Source organism: Marmota monax, unplaced genomic scaffold (assembly GCF_021218885.2).
Source record: "Marmota monax isolate L192 unplaced genomic scaffold, Marmota_monax_Labrador192_F-V1.1 WCK01_AAM20220418_F8-fsc00001, whole genome shotgun sequence".
NCBI lineage: Eukaryota > Metazoa > Chordata > Mammalia > Rodentia > Sciuridae > Marmota > Marmota monax.
Genome location: NW_026693777.1, coordinates 32,669,361 through 32,686,292, shown reverse-complemented (window position 1 = coordinate 32,686,292; position 16,932 = coordinate 32,669,361). Strand labels below are relative to the sequence as shown.

General features: G+C 34.2%; 1 protein-coding gene across 10 annotated transcripts in view; it reads right to left on the bottom strand.

The window, feature by feature from the left end:
• Nucleotides 1-3,000: 3,000 nt before the first annotated feature.
• Nucleotides 3,001-16,932, bottom strand: part of Txndc16 (thioredoxin domain containing 16) — an 89,484-nt gene continuing 75,552 nt past the window's right edge. For 9 of the 10 annotated variants that reach the window (XM_058584653.1, XM_046461484.2, XM_046461487.2 and 6 more), the window contains 5 exons: nt 16,002-16,086; nt 13,869-14,007; nt 7,482-7,642; nt 6,284-6,474; nt 3,001-4,257 (listed from right to left, as the gene is read on the bottom strand). In XM_058584653.1, coding sequence (XP_058440636.1) covers nt 3,992-4,257; nt 6,284-6,474; nt 7,482-7,642; nt 13,869-14,007; nt 16,002-16,086 — 842 coding nt within the window. In that variant the 3' untranslated portion in view covers nt 3,001-3,991. Of the gene's footprint in view, nt 4,258-6,283; nt 6,475-7,481; nt 7,643-10,693; nt 11,891-13,868; nt 14,008-16,001; nt 16,087-16,932 lie in introns of those variants that run through there. The other variant, XM_058584656.1, reaches the window with a different exon arrangement.

Genomic DNA, 16,932 nt, shown 5'->3' with positions numbered 1-16,932 from the left:
TGGATGCCACATACATTGGTATTCTTCAAATAAACCAAAATCTTTCCCGAGTCTCTTAGACACATTCTGTATCTCAAATGTTCTTTCTTCTGATCCAGAGTGGGGTTGAACTATCTCATCCTTCATGTCTTAGTGAGACTTACCTTATACTGCTATTTATATAGTCCTCAAATCATAATTATTCAGTATCACTTCTCTCTCGAGATCTGTCACTGTATTATCATAATTTGTAACAATATATACAGGTTTTGGAGTCCCTGTACAGATTTTCCTGCACTACTTCTAGAGATAGTGTATCTCTATCTCTGCTTTGATTTTCTGCCTTTCCTTGGGGGGTGGGGAGAAGCTGTTAATCTTTGCTTGGCAGTTAGAATAGGGAGGTTTGCCAGTGACTGGTGGCTTCAGCTTTGCATAAGAGAGAGGTTAGAGAAAATGGGCACTATTTCATACCTGTCACCCAGATATTTGATCAATCTCCTGCTCCTTGCCTGCATCACCAAAAGGTCCATTCCCATTGGTCTTCTGCCCCAATATTTCTCATTAGCACCCCATGAAGGTTTATAGAAAGTAGGTCCTCAGTGAACACGAGCTACTCTCATGAAAGGGTGCCTCACATATTCTCAACTAACATCTTTTACACAATTTTTTAGAAAATTCTTTAATACTTCAATAATTTCTCTCAGAAGATAGTTCTCCATGGGTCTTTCATGGGTCTGCACTATATGCAAGTGGAGGCTCTGCCTGCCTTTGTTCTGAACTAACTTCAGGGATATCTGTATTAAATAGACTGGGAAGATAAAGACAGCATCTCCCTCTAAGAGACAGTGATTAGTGCCCAGCATAATAATGCTATTTCTCTCCAGAGCAAAGGGCGGGCATGCTAAACACCCACTATTAAATATTTAGGCTCCGTAAGCTTAGGGCATCTTCCTTGCAATGCAACCCACCATGCATTCAGGTGTCACTGGTTCTCTTTTCATCACACTGTGAAATTGGGGTCAGGAAGCCAACACAAATGCTGACATTATGATTAATGTTGTTGGTGAAAATAATTAAAATCCTTTGTTTCTGATTCATCAATCTCTGTCAAAATTACCTGCAAGTGGGAGAAATATCTTAGATTCTCCTAAGTATTTTAGAATTTCTTACTTGCTTCAGTGGCAGCACCCTATTCTCTCCCAAAGACAAGAGTTCATGCGTCCTGTTGCTCTTTGAAGGGGCTTGTCACTCATTGAACTATTTTCTCTGATGTGTTATGAATTTTTTCTGTTAGGATGATAGTAACATTATCTTGCAGCTTACTAAACCTTAGGTGGAAACACAAGTTTCAAGCTGTGCCTATTTGATTACTTCTTATTACTAAAGACAGACACTGCTCTGTAAACTAATGTTGTTCAGCTTACACATTTAGTTTTTAACAGAAGCATAGGTTTGAGTGATGAATGCCAAGAATTCTGAAAAACAGCCCTCATGATACATCATCACAAGGGCCAAAGGCAGTGGATGAAAAATGTTAACCTTGTAGCACAGGTGAGGCAGGACAGGGTGAAAGAATCTGACCCCTGAGAGATGAATATCATGAAGAATGTTCATAAGCACTGGCCCCAGCTCTATTAGAGGACTAGGGGAACACAAAGGGAAACTGAAACCACTTGGGGTACAGAGAGGGTTTCCAGAGACCTCAAAAATTGGTGAAAAGTATGGCAAAAAGACCCCCAAAAGATACAAAGGTCAGAAGCACGGTCGTGTCTTGAGAGGGTGTTTTCCCCTCTTTACACTTATTCCCCTTTTTCTGGTGAACAGAACTGAGAATTCTTTGGTGAGATTTTCCTCTTTTGCATTGGAGGTCTTGTAAGGGCTGCTGATACAAGAGTCTTGTCTTTCTCTAATTGAGGGACTGGACTCATTGACTTTCCTGAGTCACAGAAGATACCAGATGGAGCTGATTCAGAAGATACCAGGTGAGCTCTTAGTCCTGACCAATACCAGCCTTGATTCCTGTCTTTTCAAAGACTGGTTTGATTTTTCTTCTAATTCTGTATATTACTCACATTCCCATTTTGCTTAAGTTAGCCAAAGTTGAATTTCTATTGCTTGGAACCAAAGACATGCAACTGATACAAAGTAGGTGGCCCAATAAAGGGCATATGGAGGTCAAAGAAAGCTTTGAAAGGTGGTCTGAAATCCAAATACTTTATTTAAAATTGTAAAATATATATATATATATATATATATATATATATTTATTAATGTGTATCCAAATCACTGGTTATGATACAATGATAAATCAATTTCATGTTTCTATGTGCTTATAGATAATTAGCATTTTTAAATGAAGAATGATGTTTAATTACTAAAAACAATATTGGAGTTCACTCTTGACATCTCCCACATTAGAAAAGTATATAAGAATGAAACCAAACTAGTAAGGCACCCCATGCTATAGGAAGTAAACTAAGGGGTTGCTGAAAATGGCAAATAGTACAGTGAAAGATACAGATTTATTAAAATTTAACTGTAAAATTCCAATTATTCAGTTGTTCTGAGCATGCCACACATGGAGAAAATCTTTAAAATGAGATACTCTAAATACAGTAGGTCACCAGGTTGGAGGTTTTCAACCAATGTCTTGCAAAATGGAGAGCAACGAGACAGCTGCTGCAAACAATCAGCCCAACAGTAAGTGATGTGAAAGGAAAAAATAGTTTTTTGGCCAATCCTGCCCTCTCATTATAAAGACAAGGCTCTATGGCCCAGGGAGATCAACTGATTTGTCCAAGGGTAGTAGATTTCAGACATGGCTCAGATAGGGAGCTTCTCCTTTTGTGAGGAGATAACAATATGTTGAATTCCAGAAAACTTATATCTGTAGCTTATAGTGCTAAATACATACACACACACACACATACACACACACACAATTTTGAGTCTTTTGTGAGTTTACCTTATTACTTTATGAAAAAATAAAAATAAATTTATAAGGATGTATCTAGATAACAATTAAGACCACCTAATACTTATCTTTAATATCCACATTTTTTTTAAACATAATTGAGAGGATTCAGAAAATGTGGGAGTCCATTCTGCCATAGGTTAGTTAGTTATTCATCCCTGATACTACTGACATTTGGGGCAGGATAATTGTTTGAGGGGGGTGCTGCCCAATGTAGGATATTAAACAGCATTCCTGATCTCTACCCGCTACATGCCAGTACCATCCCTAAGTATGACTTCAAAATTGTCTCTAGCCATTGCCAAATGTCCCCTGAGGTGGGAAAGTATCCTGGTTGAGAAACACTGATTTTAACAACATGATATATCACTCCACGGAGGAGCTGTGATTAAACTAGTGTCGCATTTTAATTTTAATCCCAAAATATACCATGGGTAAAACTAAGTTAAATTGCTTATACTAGGTTTTGTCCAATACTGAGCTGTTCAATATAATAGTCACCCACCACATGTGGCTAATGAGCACCTGAAACACAGGCTACTCCATAGTGAAATAGCAGTTAAGTGTAAAATACATGCTGCATTCTGAAAACTTGGTTAAAAAAGAAAAAAAAGTAAATCTATCAATGATTTTTATATTAATTGAGCTATTTTAGGTATTCTTACTGGGTGAAAGACATTTTTAAAACAATTTTAGTTTTTAAAAAGTATAACTACTAGGGTGGGAGTTGTGGCTCAGTGGCAGAGCACTTACCTTGCACATGTGAGGCACTGGGTTTGATCCTCAGCACCACATAAAAATAAATAAACAAAATAAAGATATTGTGTCCATATATAACTAAAAAATAATATATACATATATAAAATGTAGCTACTAGAAAATTTTACGTGTGGCTTGCATTAAAATTCTACTAGATGGCACTGGTCTATTTGACATGATTTAGTATCATTCCTTAATTAAATAAATTCTCAATTCTCTCAAAGAAGCTAAAAAGACTTTGGAAATGACAGCCCTATCAAATTAGCTTACTTTTGAGCATCATAACTCTTTATCATGCTTAAGGGATTTCTCTGTTTCTTTAAACCAGTTACTTTTATTCCAGTGCTTTATTCTCAGTGTTTCAATGGGCTCTTTTCTGATGGCGGACTTGTCTTCGTGCTGTTCCTTGTCATTCTCTGGCACATCTGTTTCTTTCGTACACTCAGGCTCTTTCCTAGAGGGATGTGGAGCTGTTGCAGCATCCATCATACTTAGAAAATCATAAGCTGGAAGAGGGGGTTTCCATTCCTGAGCAGATAAAATTGCTGGAAGAAAGACACAGCCAAGGGTTAATGACTAACTATAAAATCATCTATAAAATCATCACATGAATATACTAGAAAAATATGAAAAAAATATATTTGTAGGCATGAAGGCTTTATTAGTTTACTTAGCTTGGTATTTCTAATACCATTGTGATTAGGAAATTTGATATATTTATCACTTGCTAATGTCTTATTTTACATTATATTTACAAGCCATTATTTTCTATATAGCGATAAACGTTAATGGGGAAAAAAGGTTCATAATCTTACTGCTAATTAATCCTTGTTGGGGTTTCAAAAATAGCAATATATGTAATAAGATTATGTACACACAGATTCAAACTACAATGAAGTCTCCTACTTCCCTCCTAACTCCAATCTCAATCTCCAAATATCGTAACTATTTCTCATGAGTCATTCCAGAAAAACATTTGGAACATATATAGATATTATTATTGTATTGATATAAGTGTTGCCTTATATCTTATGCAGATTCACCAAAACAAGATAAAGGATATTCTGTTCCTACAGGTTTTGATTAAGATCCTTTCCATACACTTCATGAAAAGTGTATTTTACAAAAATAATTATAGATAGGAATAATTTAAAATTGCTATGGAGTTGACTATACTATGTGTAGACAATTACTGGATTATTTCTTTCAGATGAGCTTCATGGAAGTGAATCTTAACATTATTTTAAAATATTGGTCATTAGAAAAGGAAAACTACTTAAAGCTGATAACATAAGAGAAATTAACTTTTCTCCATTTAACAGACAGATTTTTGTAGGTAATACCTACCTCAGGCTTTTTGTGATAGTTAGATGAAATAATTAATAAAATGCATTTTTGTTAGCTATTATTATAATTATCCAAGTTAAATATAAAATAATGGTATTTACTAGAATATTACTTCATTATGCCAAACTGCTTTTCTCAGATATTTATGTGTATAGATTTGGTAGAATATCTATGGAGATATTGATGACTACACAGATGATTTTAATTATATGGTTACTTGAAGATTCAATAAAATAAGCACAATTATGCATTCAATTCATTAGGCAATTTGATTAACAGTAGAAGCTATGAAGTTAGCCTGTTTGGTTTGAATCCCTACTCTGATAATTATTGGTTCAATTACCATTGACAAGTTACTACTAACCTCTATTTTCTTAATCTGGAAAAAAAATGTATAATGACAATATCCAGAACCAGAACTCTGGGGTTATAAGGAGACTAAATCAGATAATCACTGAAATGTTATCATGCCGGGAAAAGTGCACATGCGTAATAAATACTGACTATGACTTTTATGCCAACAGTAATTTTCTATGAAGTAATTTACCTATTACAGTGTAAAAGCCATGTACACCACAACCAAAAGGGTAGACCCACCTGATTAACAAAAGCAAGAACAACAAATGTGGACGGAGAAACTGAGAGATAGTTAGTTCAAGATACACCTTCTTAAAATACTTAGAACTAGAGTTTTATATGATAATACTGTACTATTTTAAAGTGTCCTTTTTATATAAAACCACAAATTTTTGCCCATAGTTATAGAAAAAACTGGCATTTATATGAAAAAGCTATACCAGAAGTATCTGTGAAATCAACAATTTTAAGCTTCAAAAAAGCAGCAAGAAGGACTTAGGCTTGGGTAGGTCAGTGCTTCCATGGTAAGGATTTTTTTTAAGTTGGATAAATTACAAAAATCATTTTTGAAGATATTGGCAATCTATAGGAGCAACATAGACTCCAAGAATTAAAATTCAAGAGAAAAGAGAGATTTAATAGGTGAGCTGACTGCTTAGTAGATAAGTCCACTGTCCCCAACTGAGGCTTTTCACCTTGGTCTCATAATCAGACTGTTCTATGGACAATGCTATCAGCATATTAATACTTAGGATACTTATAAACACCATTCAACACATACCAGTATTCATTAGCTACAATTGAAATTTAAAAATCAACAGAACAAAATGAAGAATTGAGTGTATTAAACAAAATAGAAAAACTTACTGATATGATTTTCTAGTCCTGCTTCTAACTTTTTAAGCCATAACACAAGGTTTTGTTCAGTTATAGACTGATTGGAAGGAAATGAAAATACTTGGCCACCTGAATGCAGATTCACCAAAACAAGAAGAGGAAGAGGAGGCAGAGGGCTGAAATATGCCCGCAAAATTCCTCTCCCCACAGGAGTGTTCTTCCTACAAGAGGAACAATTGAAAATATTAATTAATAGTTCTATCACAAAAAATGAAAATAAGGTTATGGAACATTAAACTTTAATTAGTATCATGCCAGTAAATTTATTCTATAAAAAGACACTCTAAAATCTAAGAGGTCTATGACTATTGCATTATAATTAGATTTTTTTTTTTTTAAATTTTAACACAGGTGCTTTCTTTCTCTTACAAGGAAAAAAGGCAGTCAATGACAGTTTTCAAAACAAGCATACATATTGTGAAGGCTTGTCAGCTTAGGTTTGATACAGTCAATAGGCTCCTTTGAAAGTTTAGCCAAGTACCTGATCACATGTCAGTTCAACAATTAAAGGGTTATATATGATAAACACTTATGATATAAGACACTTCAAGTAACACAAGCCATACATCCAGCAAATGTACCAGGAAGTACTGCTGATGAGTGTACTAAAATCTGTCCATAACATTATGGCTGGACTATAACAATACAGAAACACAGAAAACAGAACAAAATATCACAATGCTTACTTTTTTGTATTTGCCAATTTTTTTCCAATGGACAACAATTACTTTTAAAATCAGAAAAATTATTATGTTAAAAAAATTATTGTAGTCAAGAGTGGTGGTACACGCCTGTATTCCCAGAGGCTAAGGCAGGGCAATCAAAAGTTTGAGGCTAATTTTAGTAATTTAGCAATATCCTGTCTAAAATTAAAATTTAAAAAGGGTTGGGGATGAGGCTCAGTGGTAGAGCACTTCTGGGTTCAGTCTCCAGGAATACACACACACACACACACACACACACACACACACACTACAGAATAAAATTCAATTTGAAACAGGTCAAACTGGACCTTGTCTATGGGAAGTTAGTTACTAAAGTACCATGACAACATATTTGATCCCATTAATATTAACTCCAAAGGCAAAGTTATAGAGTTCCTTTTCATTATGAAAATATAATAATTATACTTTATCTCTTACATATAAAAAAATGAAAATATACTTACAGATTTAACCAGCAAGGAATAAGAGAATCCAAGTGTTTCTGTTTCATTAGTGTCAATATTGCTTTTCTATACTGAGGATTTATGCTGCCATCACTGAACAAAATAAGTAATGGTTTCTGAAGTCTTAAATAAGTGGGAAGATTTTCTACAGTTATTTCTGGCTGTTAAAAGAGAAGAACAAAAAAAAAAAAAAAACCCAAAGCATGGGAATGATAATACATAAAATAGAAAATATTCAAATCACTCAATTTTAGTTCATAAAATATAATTCAAACACATTTTCACTTAAATAGAGATTGAGCCACATTAATAACTATGACTCTCCAGAGTTTATTCAATCTCAACTCATCTTAATGAGTTATATTCAAAATAAAATTACTTTGAGAATAAGTTAATTTAATACTTTTAATAATTTCATATGCTAAAATCTGGGATTAGATTGGTCAATATACATATAAAAAAATCAAACTCAGAGAAAAAATATAACAAAATTTTTTATTAAAAATATAAGCTGGTAATCATTTGCTCCCATTCTGTAGGCTCTCTATTCACTTCACTGATTCTTTTGCTGAGAAGAAGCTTTTCAGTTTGAATCCATCCTATTTATTCTTTTTTTGATATTTATTTTTTAATTGTAGTTGGACACAATACCTTTATTTTATTTATTTATTTTTATGTGGTGCTGAGGATCAAACCCAGGGCCTCGTGCATACTAGGTGAGCACTCTACCACTGAGCCACAACCAGAGTTCCCATTTATTGATACTTGATTTTATTTCTTGCACTATAGGAGCCTTACTAAGGAAGTTGGAGCCTAATCCAACATGATAAATATCTGGGCCTACTTTATTTTCTATTAGGCACAGGGTGGGTCTCTGGTCTAATTCCTAGGTCCTTGATGCACATTGAGTTGAGTTTTGTGCATAGTGAGAGGGGCTTAATTTCATTTTGCTGCATATGGATTTCCAGTTTTCCTAGCACCATTTGATGAAGATGCTATCTTTTCTCCAATATATGTTTTTGGTGCCTTTGTCTACTATGAGATAACTGTATTTACGTGGGTTTGTCTCTGTGTCCTCTATTCTGAAGCATTGGTCTACAAATCTATTTTGGTGCCAATACCATGCCATTTTTGTTACTATTGCTCTGTATGTATATAGTTTCAAGTCTGGTATAGTGATGTCACCTGCTTCACTCTTCTTGCTTAGGATACTTTGGCTATTTTGGGTCTCTTATTTCTCCAGAGAATTTCATGACTGCATTTTCTATTTCTATGAGGAATGTCACTGGGATTTTGGTTAGGATTATATTAAATCAGTATAGCACTTTTGGTGGTACGGTCATTTTGACAATATTAATCCTGCTTATCCAAGAACAAGGGAGATCTTTCAATCTTTTAAGGTCTTCTTTAATTTCTTTCTTTAGCATTCTGTAGTTTTCATTGTAGAGGTCTTTCACCTCTTTTGTTGATTCCCAAGTATTTTTTTAAGGCTATTGTAAACAGGGTGGTTTTCCTAGTTTCTCTTTCAGAGGATTTCTCACTGATGTACAGAAATGCCTTTGATTTATAGGTGTTGATTTTATATCCTGCTACTTTGCTGAATTCATTTATTAGTTCTAGAAGTTTTCTGGTGGAAGTTTTTGGATCTTCCAGGTATACAATCATGTTGTTGACAAATAGTGATAGTTTGAGTTCTTCTTTTCCTATCAGAATCCCTTTAATTTCTTTCATCTGTCTAATTGCTCTGGCTAGAGTTTCAAGAACTATGTTAAATAGACATGGTGAAAGAGGGCATCTCTGCCTTGTTCCAGTTTTTAGAGGGAATGCTTTCAATTTTTCTCTATTTAGAATGAGTACTAATCTCTACGATATATAAAGAACTCAAAAAGCTTAACGCTAAAAAAACAAACAACCCAATCAGTAAATGGGCCAAGGAACTGAACAGACAATTCTCAGAAGATAATATACAATCAATTAACAAATACATGAAAAAATGTTCAACATCTCTAGCAATTAGACAAATGCAAATCAAAACTACTTAGATTTTATCTCACTCTAGTCAGAATGGTAGCTATTAAGAATACAAACAACAATAAGTGTTGGCAAGGATGTGGGGAGAAAGGCACATTCATATATTGCTGGTGGGACTGCAAATTGGTGTTACTGATATGGAAAGCAGTATGGAGATTCCTTGAAAAACTTGGAATGGAACCACCATTTGACCTAGCTATCCCACTCCTTGGTTTATACCCAAAGTACTTAAAAAAGGCATACTACAGTGACATAGCCACATCAATGTTTACAGCAGCAGAATTCACAATAGGTAAATTGTGGAACCAACCTAGATGCCCTCAGTAGATGAATCGATACAGAAACTGTGGTATATATACACAATGGAATATTACTCAACATGAAAAAAGAATAGAATCATGGCATTTGCAGGTAAAGGGGATAGAGTTGGAGAATATTACGCTAAGTGAAGTAAGCCAATCCCGAAAAAACCAAATGCTGAATGTTTTCTCTGATATGTGGATACTTATGCATAATGGGAATAGTGGGGGGATTATGGGAGGAATAGAGGAACTTTAGATAGGGCAAATGGAGCGGGTAGGAAAGATAGTGGAATGAGATAGACATCATTACCCTAAATACATGTATGAAGACACGAATGGTGTGCCTCTACTTTGGGAATGACCAGAAACATGAAAAATTATGCTCCATATGTGTACTATGAATTGAAATACATTCTGTTGTCATGTATAACAAATTAGAGTAAATAAATGAATTTAAAAATATATATAAGCTGGGTTTTAAAGATATAATCTTTTTCTTTAATGTCTATTATTATTTTTCTCTTTTGGGGGGGTACTGGAGATCAAATCCAGGGCCTTGCACATGCTAGATAAGTCCTCTACCATTGAGTACAGCTCAATTCCTTTTAATTTTTGAGACAGGGTCTTGCTAAGTTATCTAGGTTGGCTTTGAACTTGCACTCTTCTTGCCTCAGCTTCAAGTATCTGGGAGTACAGGGGTGTACTAATGCACCTGGCTATGATTACTTAAAAATTAATAAAATTTTACATTTTCCAAGACTGTGAATTTGGGGGCATAAAATATGCTAAAACAAATCCAAAAGTCAAATTTATTCCTTTTGAGTTTAAAGTAACTCAAAGAAGGAATTTAATAAGGAATTTGAATTCTAAGTGTTTTACCATTGTTACATTTTGAAAAATAGCTACTACTTTTAAGAGTATCTGTAGAAGACAATTTGTCTAGGTTGTTTGTTAAAAGAATTAGATCAATAACAATGCTAATATATTTAGGATTAAAAATATCCATGACTTACAAATAGTGAAGTCTTCTACCATTTTCCATTTTTAGATCCACATCTATTATTTCATCATCTGGCTATACCTGTGAGCTAGATTAAATCATCCCCTATCAGACAAACAAGCCCCAGGTGACAGATGAGGAAACATACACACAGAGGCTAACTTTTGCTTGAGTCTCAGAGTTAAGTAGGAGGGAGCTGAAACTAGAAGGCAGGCATCCTGTTCATCAGCTTCCCATTCCATTGGAGCACAAAAAGAATCTACAACAATTTTATATTTTTAATTGTGCCAACAACCTCTGAGTACAGAGATTCATCTCAGACATGGTTCATCCTCAGACATCAAACTCTGGCATATACTTTTCCCTACTTAGTTCTCAAAGTGGCTTTTCTCTGCCAATTCTCATTTTTGTTCTATTCTGTTCCATTCCGATTTCATATTCAAAATCTTAGACCTTCCTTTTTTAAGACTTAAATCTTAGATCTCTTTTTTTCTCCAAATTCCTCTCTTTTGGTTTCTTGTGTAAAGTATCATCTTTTACTCTTCCACTGGAGTTATATCCCCCTCCTAAATATTGACAGATATTATTGAGCCAGCAGAAACATTAGGCAATACAGCCATCACTGCTCAACTCAAAATGTATTGAGCACTACAGAGTTCAAGATGTTATGCTGGGTGCTGAATCTTTAAAGAAAGGAGATACTTCCCTGCCCTCAAAGAAGAGGAGACATTTTTTTTAATCATTACACATGGTACATATATTTATTGAAGTATTAAAACACATTCAATATAGTCAACTATTAAGGATACATTAAAACTAAAAATTTTTTAAAAAAATCTCTGCTGAGTCCACCAACACAAAAACATTACATCATTATTCCTTCCCAATTCCAACTCCCATCACCCACCTTAAAAGATCTCCTCCTACATTAGACTTCAAAATGGGAAATGAAACTAAGTATCCCACAGGTCTTTCCAGCTCTGTTGAGGTACTCTGCCCCCTTACAGCATTACATGAAAATGCCAGCTTTTTCTTATGCACAGATGATTTGCCTTATATTTGGAGATGATGATCATCTGTATATGGTAAGCATAGTAATTACCACTATACGTCATGTGACAGTAACCTTAGCCTAGTTTTTATAACTAATATCTAAGGATATTTCTGACCCCTGGCTGAATGATAGCAGAAATAGGGAAATTAGTTACAAGTCCAGAGTTGGTTTAATTTTTTTAAATATTCATTTTTTAGTTTTTAGATGGACACAATATCTTTATTTTATTTTTATGTGGTGCTGAGGATCAAACCCAGTGCCTCATGCATGTTAGGCAAGTGCTCTACCACTGAGCCACAACCCCAGCCTGCAGAGTTTGTTTAATTAACTAATTAATTAGTTAAGAGGAGACACTTAATTATCAAAACTACTGTGATCCTTGAAAATATTATTCATGAATGACAATAAGGAAACCTATGGGCTCAAAATTAAACAAGCTTAAAAAAACAAGGCAGGGGAGCTTGTGAGTGATTTTAGGAAGTGATATTTGAGCTGGGTGCTGTATAAGGAATAAGTTCGTGACAGTGTGAGGTGCACGCTTAAGCAGGGATCACAGATGGAGGGAATACCATGAGGATAGGTAGAGAGGTGTTAAAGCAAACAATACTGGGATCAGTGAAATGAAAGGTCCCTGATTTAAGACTGCAAGAGGCAAACATGGCTGAGACCAGATGGGTCATACCTTGGTGAGTTCTTACTCCAGGGAATATCAAGAAGACTTTTTGTCAGATTAGTGACATGGTTAGGCCGTTTTCAGAAAGGTAACTAACTGGAATATGAATTTGTGAAAAGAAAGATCAGTGATGGATACTGCTGTTTCCTATATCTGTCAGGTGAAAAGATCAAGACGTCTTGAGGACAACTTAAGTGTCAGTAGAAAATTGGTTAAAGGAATCATGGAACATTAGTACAACAGAAAACAGATATTAAAATCAATATGCATGTCTACATTCTTTGAAATATACTTAATATAAAAAGACATGCAATTTTTTAAACTTTGGAGAAATATGTTCCCAAATTTAGAGAAATTATGGTTTTTTTCTAATTTTTTTGATTATTTTTTGTTTTTGAGAAAAAAAGAATCTAAAGTTACTATACTATGTATATGTTAAGGAAGTATTTACTTAATCACATGTCATTAAAAACAAGCATGTTACTATTTTTATAAATCATTTGGAAAACTACACCCTGAAAATATTAACTTAATGATTCAATTAATTATAACCTGCAACTTTGATGGAGGAAGAGAAGGGAAAAAAATTTTGGTGACAGATTTATTAAAGACAATTATCTAAATGAAAACAAACATCATAATGGGAAAATTAGTAATTCAACATTTTATCTGATTTAAATGGTGTTCTTTGTGCCACTTTAAAAATGTAGGAGTATAAATATGTAATATTCTAACTATATTTAACATAAATGCAAAACAACTGAAATCAAGTAGTGCAGGTTACATTTGTTGTGCCCTTGAATCCACTATTAAACAAAGTAAAGCATTGGAAAAGGACTTTAATAAGACAGTTTGTTTTAAAATTATATAAATAGTAACTAACATCTGTTGAATATTTACCATGGGCCAAGCACTGTCCATAAAGCACTATATACATCTTAACTGGTCCTCACAATAACGCTCTTCAGCAGGTGCTACCTATAATCTATATTTTATACATATGGAAACTTAGGAGCAGAGAGGGTACCATAGAGCCAGTAAGGATTTAAGCAAGGATTTAGAACCAGGCAGTCTGACTCTTTAGAATCCATTTACTTTGTAACAAGTTTGACTTCAACCGACTTCAGCCACACAGGTAAGCTTTGGGCAGTGGACTAGAAAAGCTGTATGCATAATGAATGAACAAAACAAAGCCACCCAATCAATCTTCAGCCCACAAAACATGGTATCCTTTGCCACCCCAAACTGGAAAATTGTGTTCTACTGTATACTAACTTTAATTGGTCTAGATTTTATCCTAAATAACCTAATTATAAAATATACTTACAAATGTTTCTAGTGATGCATTTGTTATTATTTGAACTATGTCCTGCACATGGGTATTAGCAAGTGGAATGCTCTCAATTTTGCCTTCTTTGTGTCTGGCAAGTAGCAGGGCTGGAAGAGTTGCAGCATATTTATTTGACCTATACAGAAATGTAGTATTAAAATTCACAATCAAAATACAGCAGGTCATCAAAAACATGAAAAATTAGGCCAACAAATTACAGCAGGAAGCGGAAAGTGAAAAGCCCTGCCTCCAAGGAAAAAAATTAACTCAATTCCCAAACTCGTTTTCTATGTGAAACTATATGTTCAGGATCCTTGACAAACTCAATTAATAGAAAGCAACAGATAATAATTTAGATAGATTTTCTTTCCCCCCACACAACTTACTCATCAAGAAAATGACTACATAGGATTTAGAATGCACTGAAAGGCTTGTGGCCCCTTTGGAATGCTTACCATACTACCAAGGAGATGGGCACCTATGAGAAACCTACCATTTGCCAGGCAATGTACTAGCTTAGTTAGGTTTTCATTTAATCCTCAGAATATCCCCCAGAAAGTAGCCCATAACACTCCATTTTAGAAGGGGAAAAAAACAAATTCACAGAGTGATAAATAGTAGACAGTGAATTAAAATAAGGAACTCAAATGGAGTGCGTGTTCTCTCCACTGACACAATAGCCCAAACCCATCCTCCCACTATTTTCGCTAACAACACCTAAAAGGAAGTTTTGTGAATAGGTAAAAAGCTTAATGGGAAATTATTAATAAGGTAGTAACACACATAAAAACTAAACTCATGCCACAACAAAGTAGAGACAATATAATATTATTGAGGTTAGCGAGCCCAGTCTTTAGATCACTTAGAGGAACCTTAGTTGACCAGCTAATTATAAACAAAACACTCTGTAAATCACCAGACTAATTCTATGGACTATAATTAAATGCATATTGACAATAAATAATAGCAATTGATATACATTATCAGATGGATAGGTCTCATATTTTCCTAGTTCAGTATATACAAAAATTATTGATTTCACAGAACTAACAAAAGCATCATCAAGAGCAATGTTTAAGATGAAAGTTTTAAGCTCAGAAATCACAATTAGGAATATTATAGTCAGAAGGTAAGAAAGACAAAAGGCTGGGGTTTATAAACTAGTTTATTTGTACCCCAAAATGAACCATTAACGTAGAATGTCATTGTATTAAAAACAGTCTCCAAACTTGCAATCTAGTCCTTCTTTCTACAACAACTGCGTTAGCCTTTTGTCACTGTGACCAAAATACCTAGAAGAGAAAAAGTTTACTTTAAGTCATGGTTTCAGAGGTTCAGTCTATGGTCAGCCAACTCTGTTGCTCTTGGCCCAAATGAGACATCGTGGAAGGGCATAGCGGAGGAGTACTACTCGGCTTACAGTAGCCAGGAAACACAGAGAAGGGGAAAGGGACCTCAGGGAAGATAAATACTTCCAGGGCATGCCTCCAATGACCAATCTCCTCTAGCCATATCACACCTGCCTGCAGTTACCACCCATTCAAGCTGTATTGACTGTTTAGGTTTCTGCTCTCATAATCCAATCATTTATCTGAATATTCCTGCATTAACAGACATCTTTGGGGGATACTTCATATGCAAACCATAAAAGCAACTACAATATTTTGGTTATCATAGGAGCCTCATCTTCCAGACAAAGCAATTAAAGTGACTAAAAAGTGATTTTTTAAAACATATACTTCAGTAGCAAAACAAACAAACAAACAAACAAAACCCTCAAATGCTAGAGAAGTACAATTCTCAAAAACTATGACACCTCCAAAGAATCCAAACTGCATTCAAACCCAAAGAGGAAATGAGTATGAAGTATGAATCTAAGATTACCCCTGTGGGTGCTATGGTATGGATACACACACACACACACACACACACACACACACACACAAATATATATCTATATAAACATTTAAATCTTAATAGCCTAGTATTTCCTAGAAGGGAAATTATAAATTTATAAAAAAAAATTATAAATTTTTTCTGAACTATCTTCCTAGATCAGCAGTGTAAAGACAAGCAATAAACCATTGCATAGCTTCTTCCTCCCTAAAATTAGAAGAGCAATAAACTTACAGTATCCAAACATCTTCTTCAGAATAAATTCCAGTGATGACACATCCTTTTAGGTAATTTCCTGCTTCAGTAAAATCTTCTTTGGCTATAAATACATATGGCAAAACTCTGAAACCTTTAATATTATGTATGCTGGTTCAACAGATAAATAGATTTATAGGTGATAGTACTTCATTATTTAATGTCAAAGATAAATATTTAAGACACCTTAGATAACTTAGTAACTCTAAAATAAATCTGAATGCTTCTAAAATACATCCATTTTTATGACACTGGATTATTAAAGATATGTACACTGATATAATACAACTATGGTTTCTTAAACAAATGTACTCTAAATGTGATTTGCAAGATTTACAGTACTCTAACCATACAGAGTGACTGAACAAATATCTGTTGTTTTTTATTCATAGACAGGGTACATGGGAACAACTACAGCCTGGAAGCAGGAATGTGAAATGATACATTTCACAAGGTGTCTACATGCATTAAAAAAAAAAAAAAAAAAAAAGAAGAAGACTAAAAATCCTAATTCTCTAAGTGTGTGTGTGTTAGAATTGTGTAATTCTAAGGGATTTTTGTCCTTTTATTTTCAACATTTTCTAAAATGTATTTTTGTTAGTTTTGAATTTTTGACTAATTTGTGTATTGCTGTTTTTTATTTGTTAGGATATACATATTCAGAACTAAAAGTATTATTTCTGTAGATTTTTAGTTCATTTTCATAAATACCAACATATTCTGAATCCCAATAACGACTATTTTATAACCAAAAAACAAGTTTCAATTAAATCACTGTAGACTAATGAGAAAAGAGCAGAGGTGGACTTAAGGGTAAATGAAGTATTCTTGTCATGTGAAAAGTCAAATGATAGTTCAGCACCATGTACCAAAGTTTCACAGCAGCTCAAATAGCCAAATGCTGATGGAA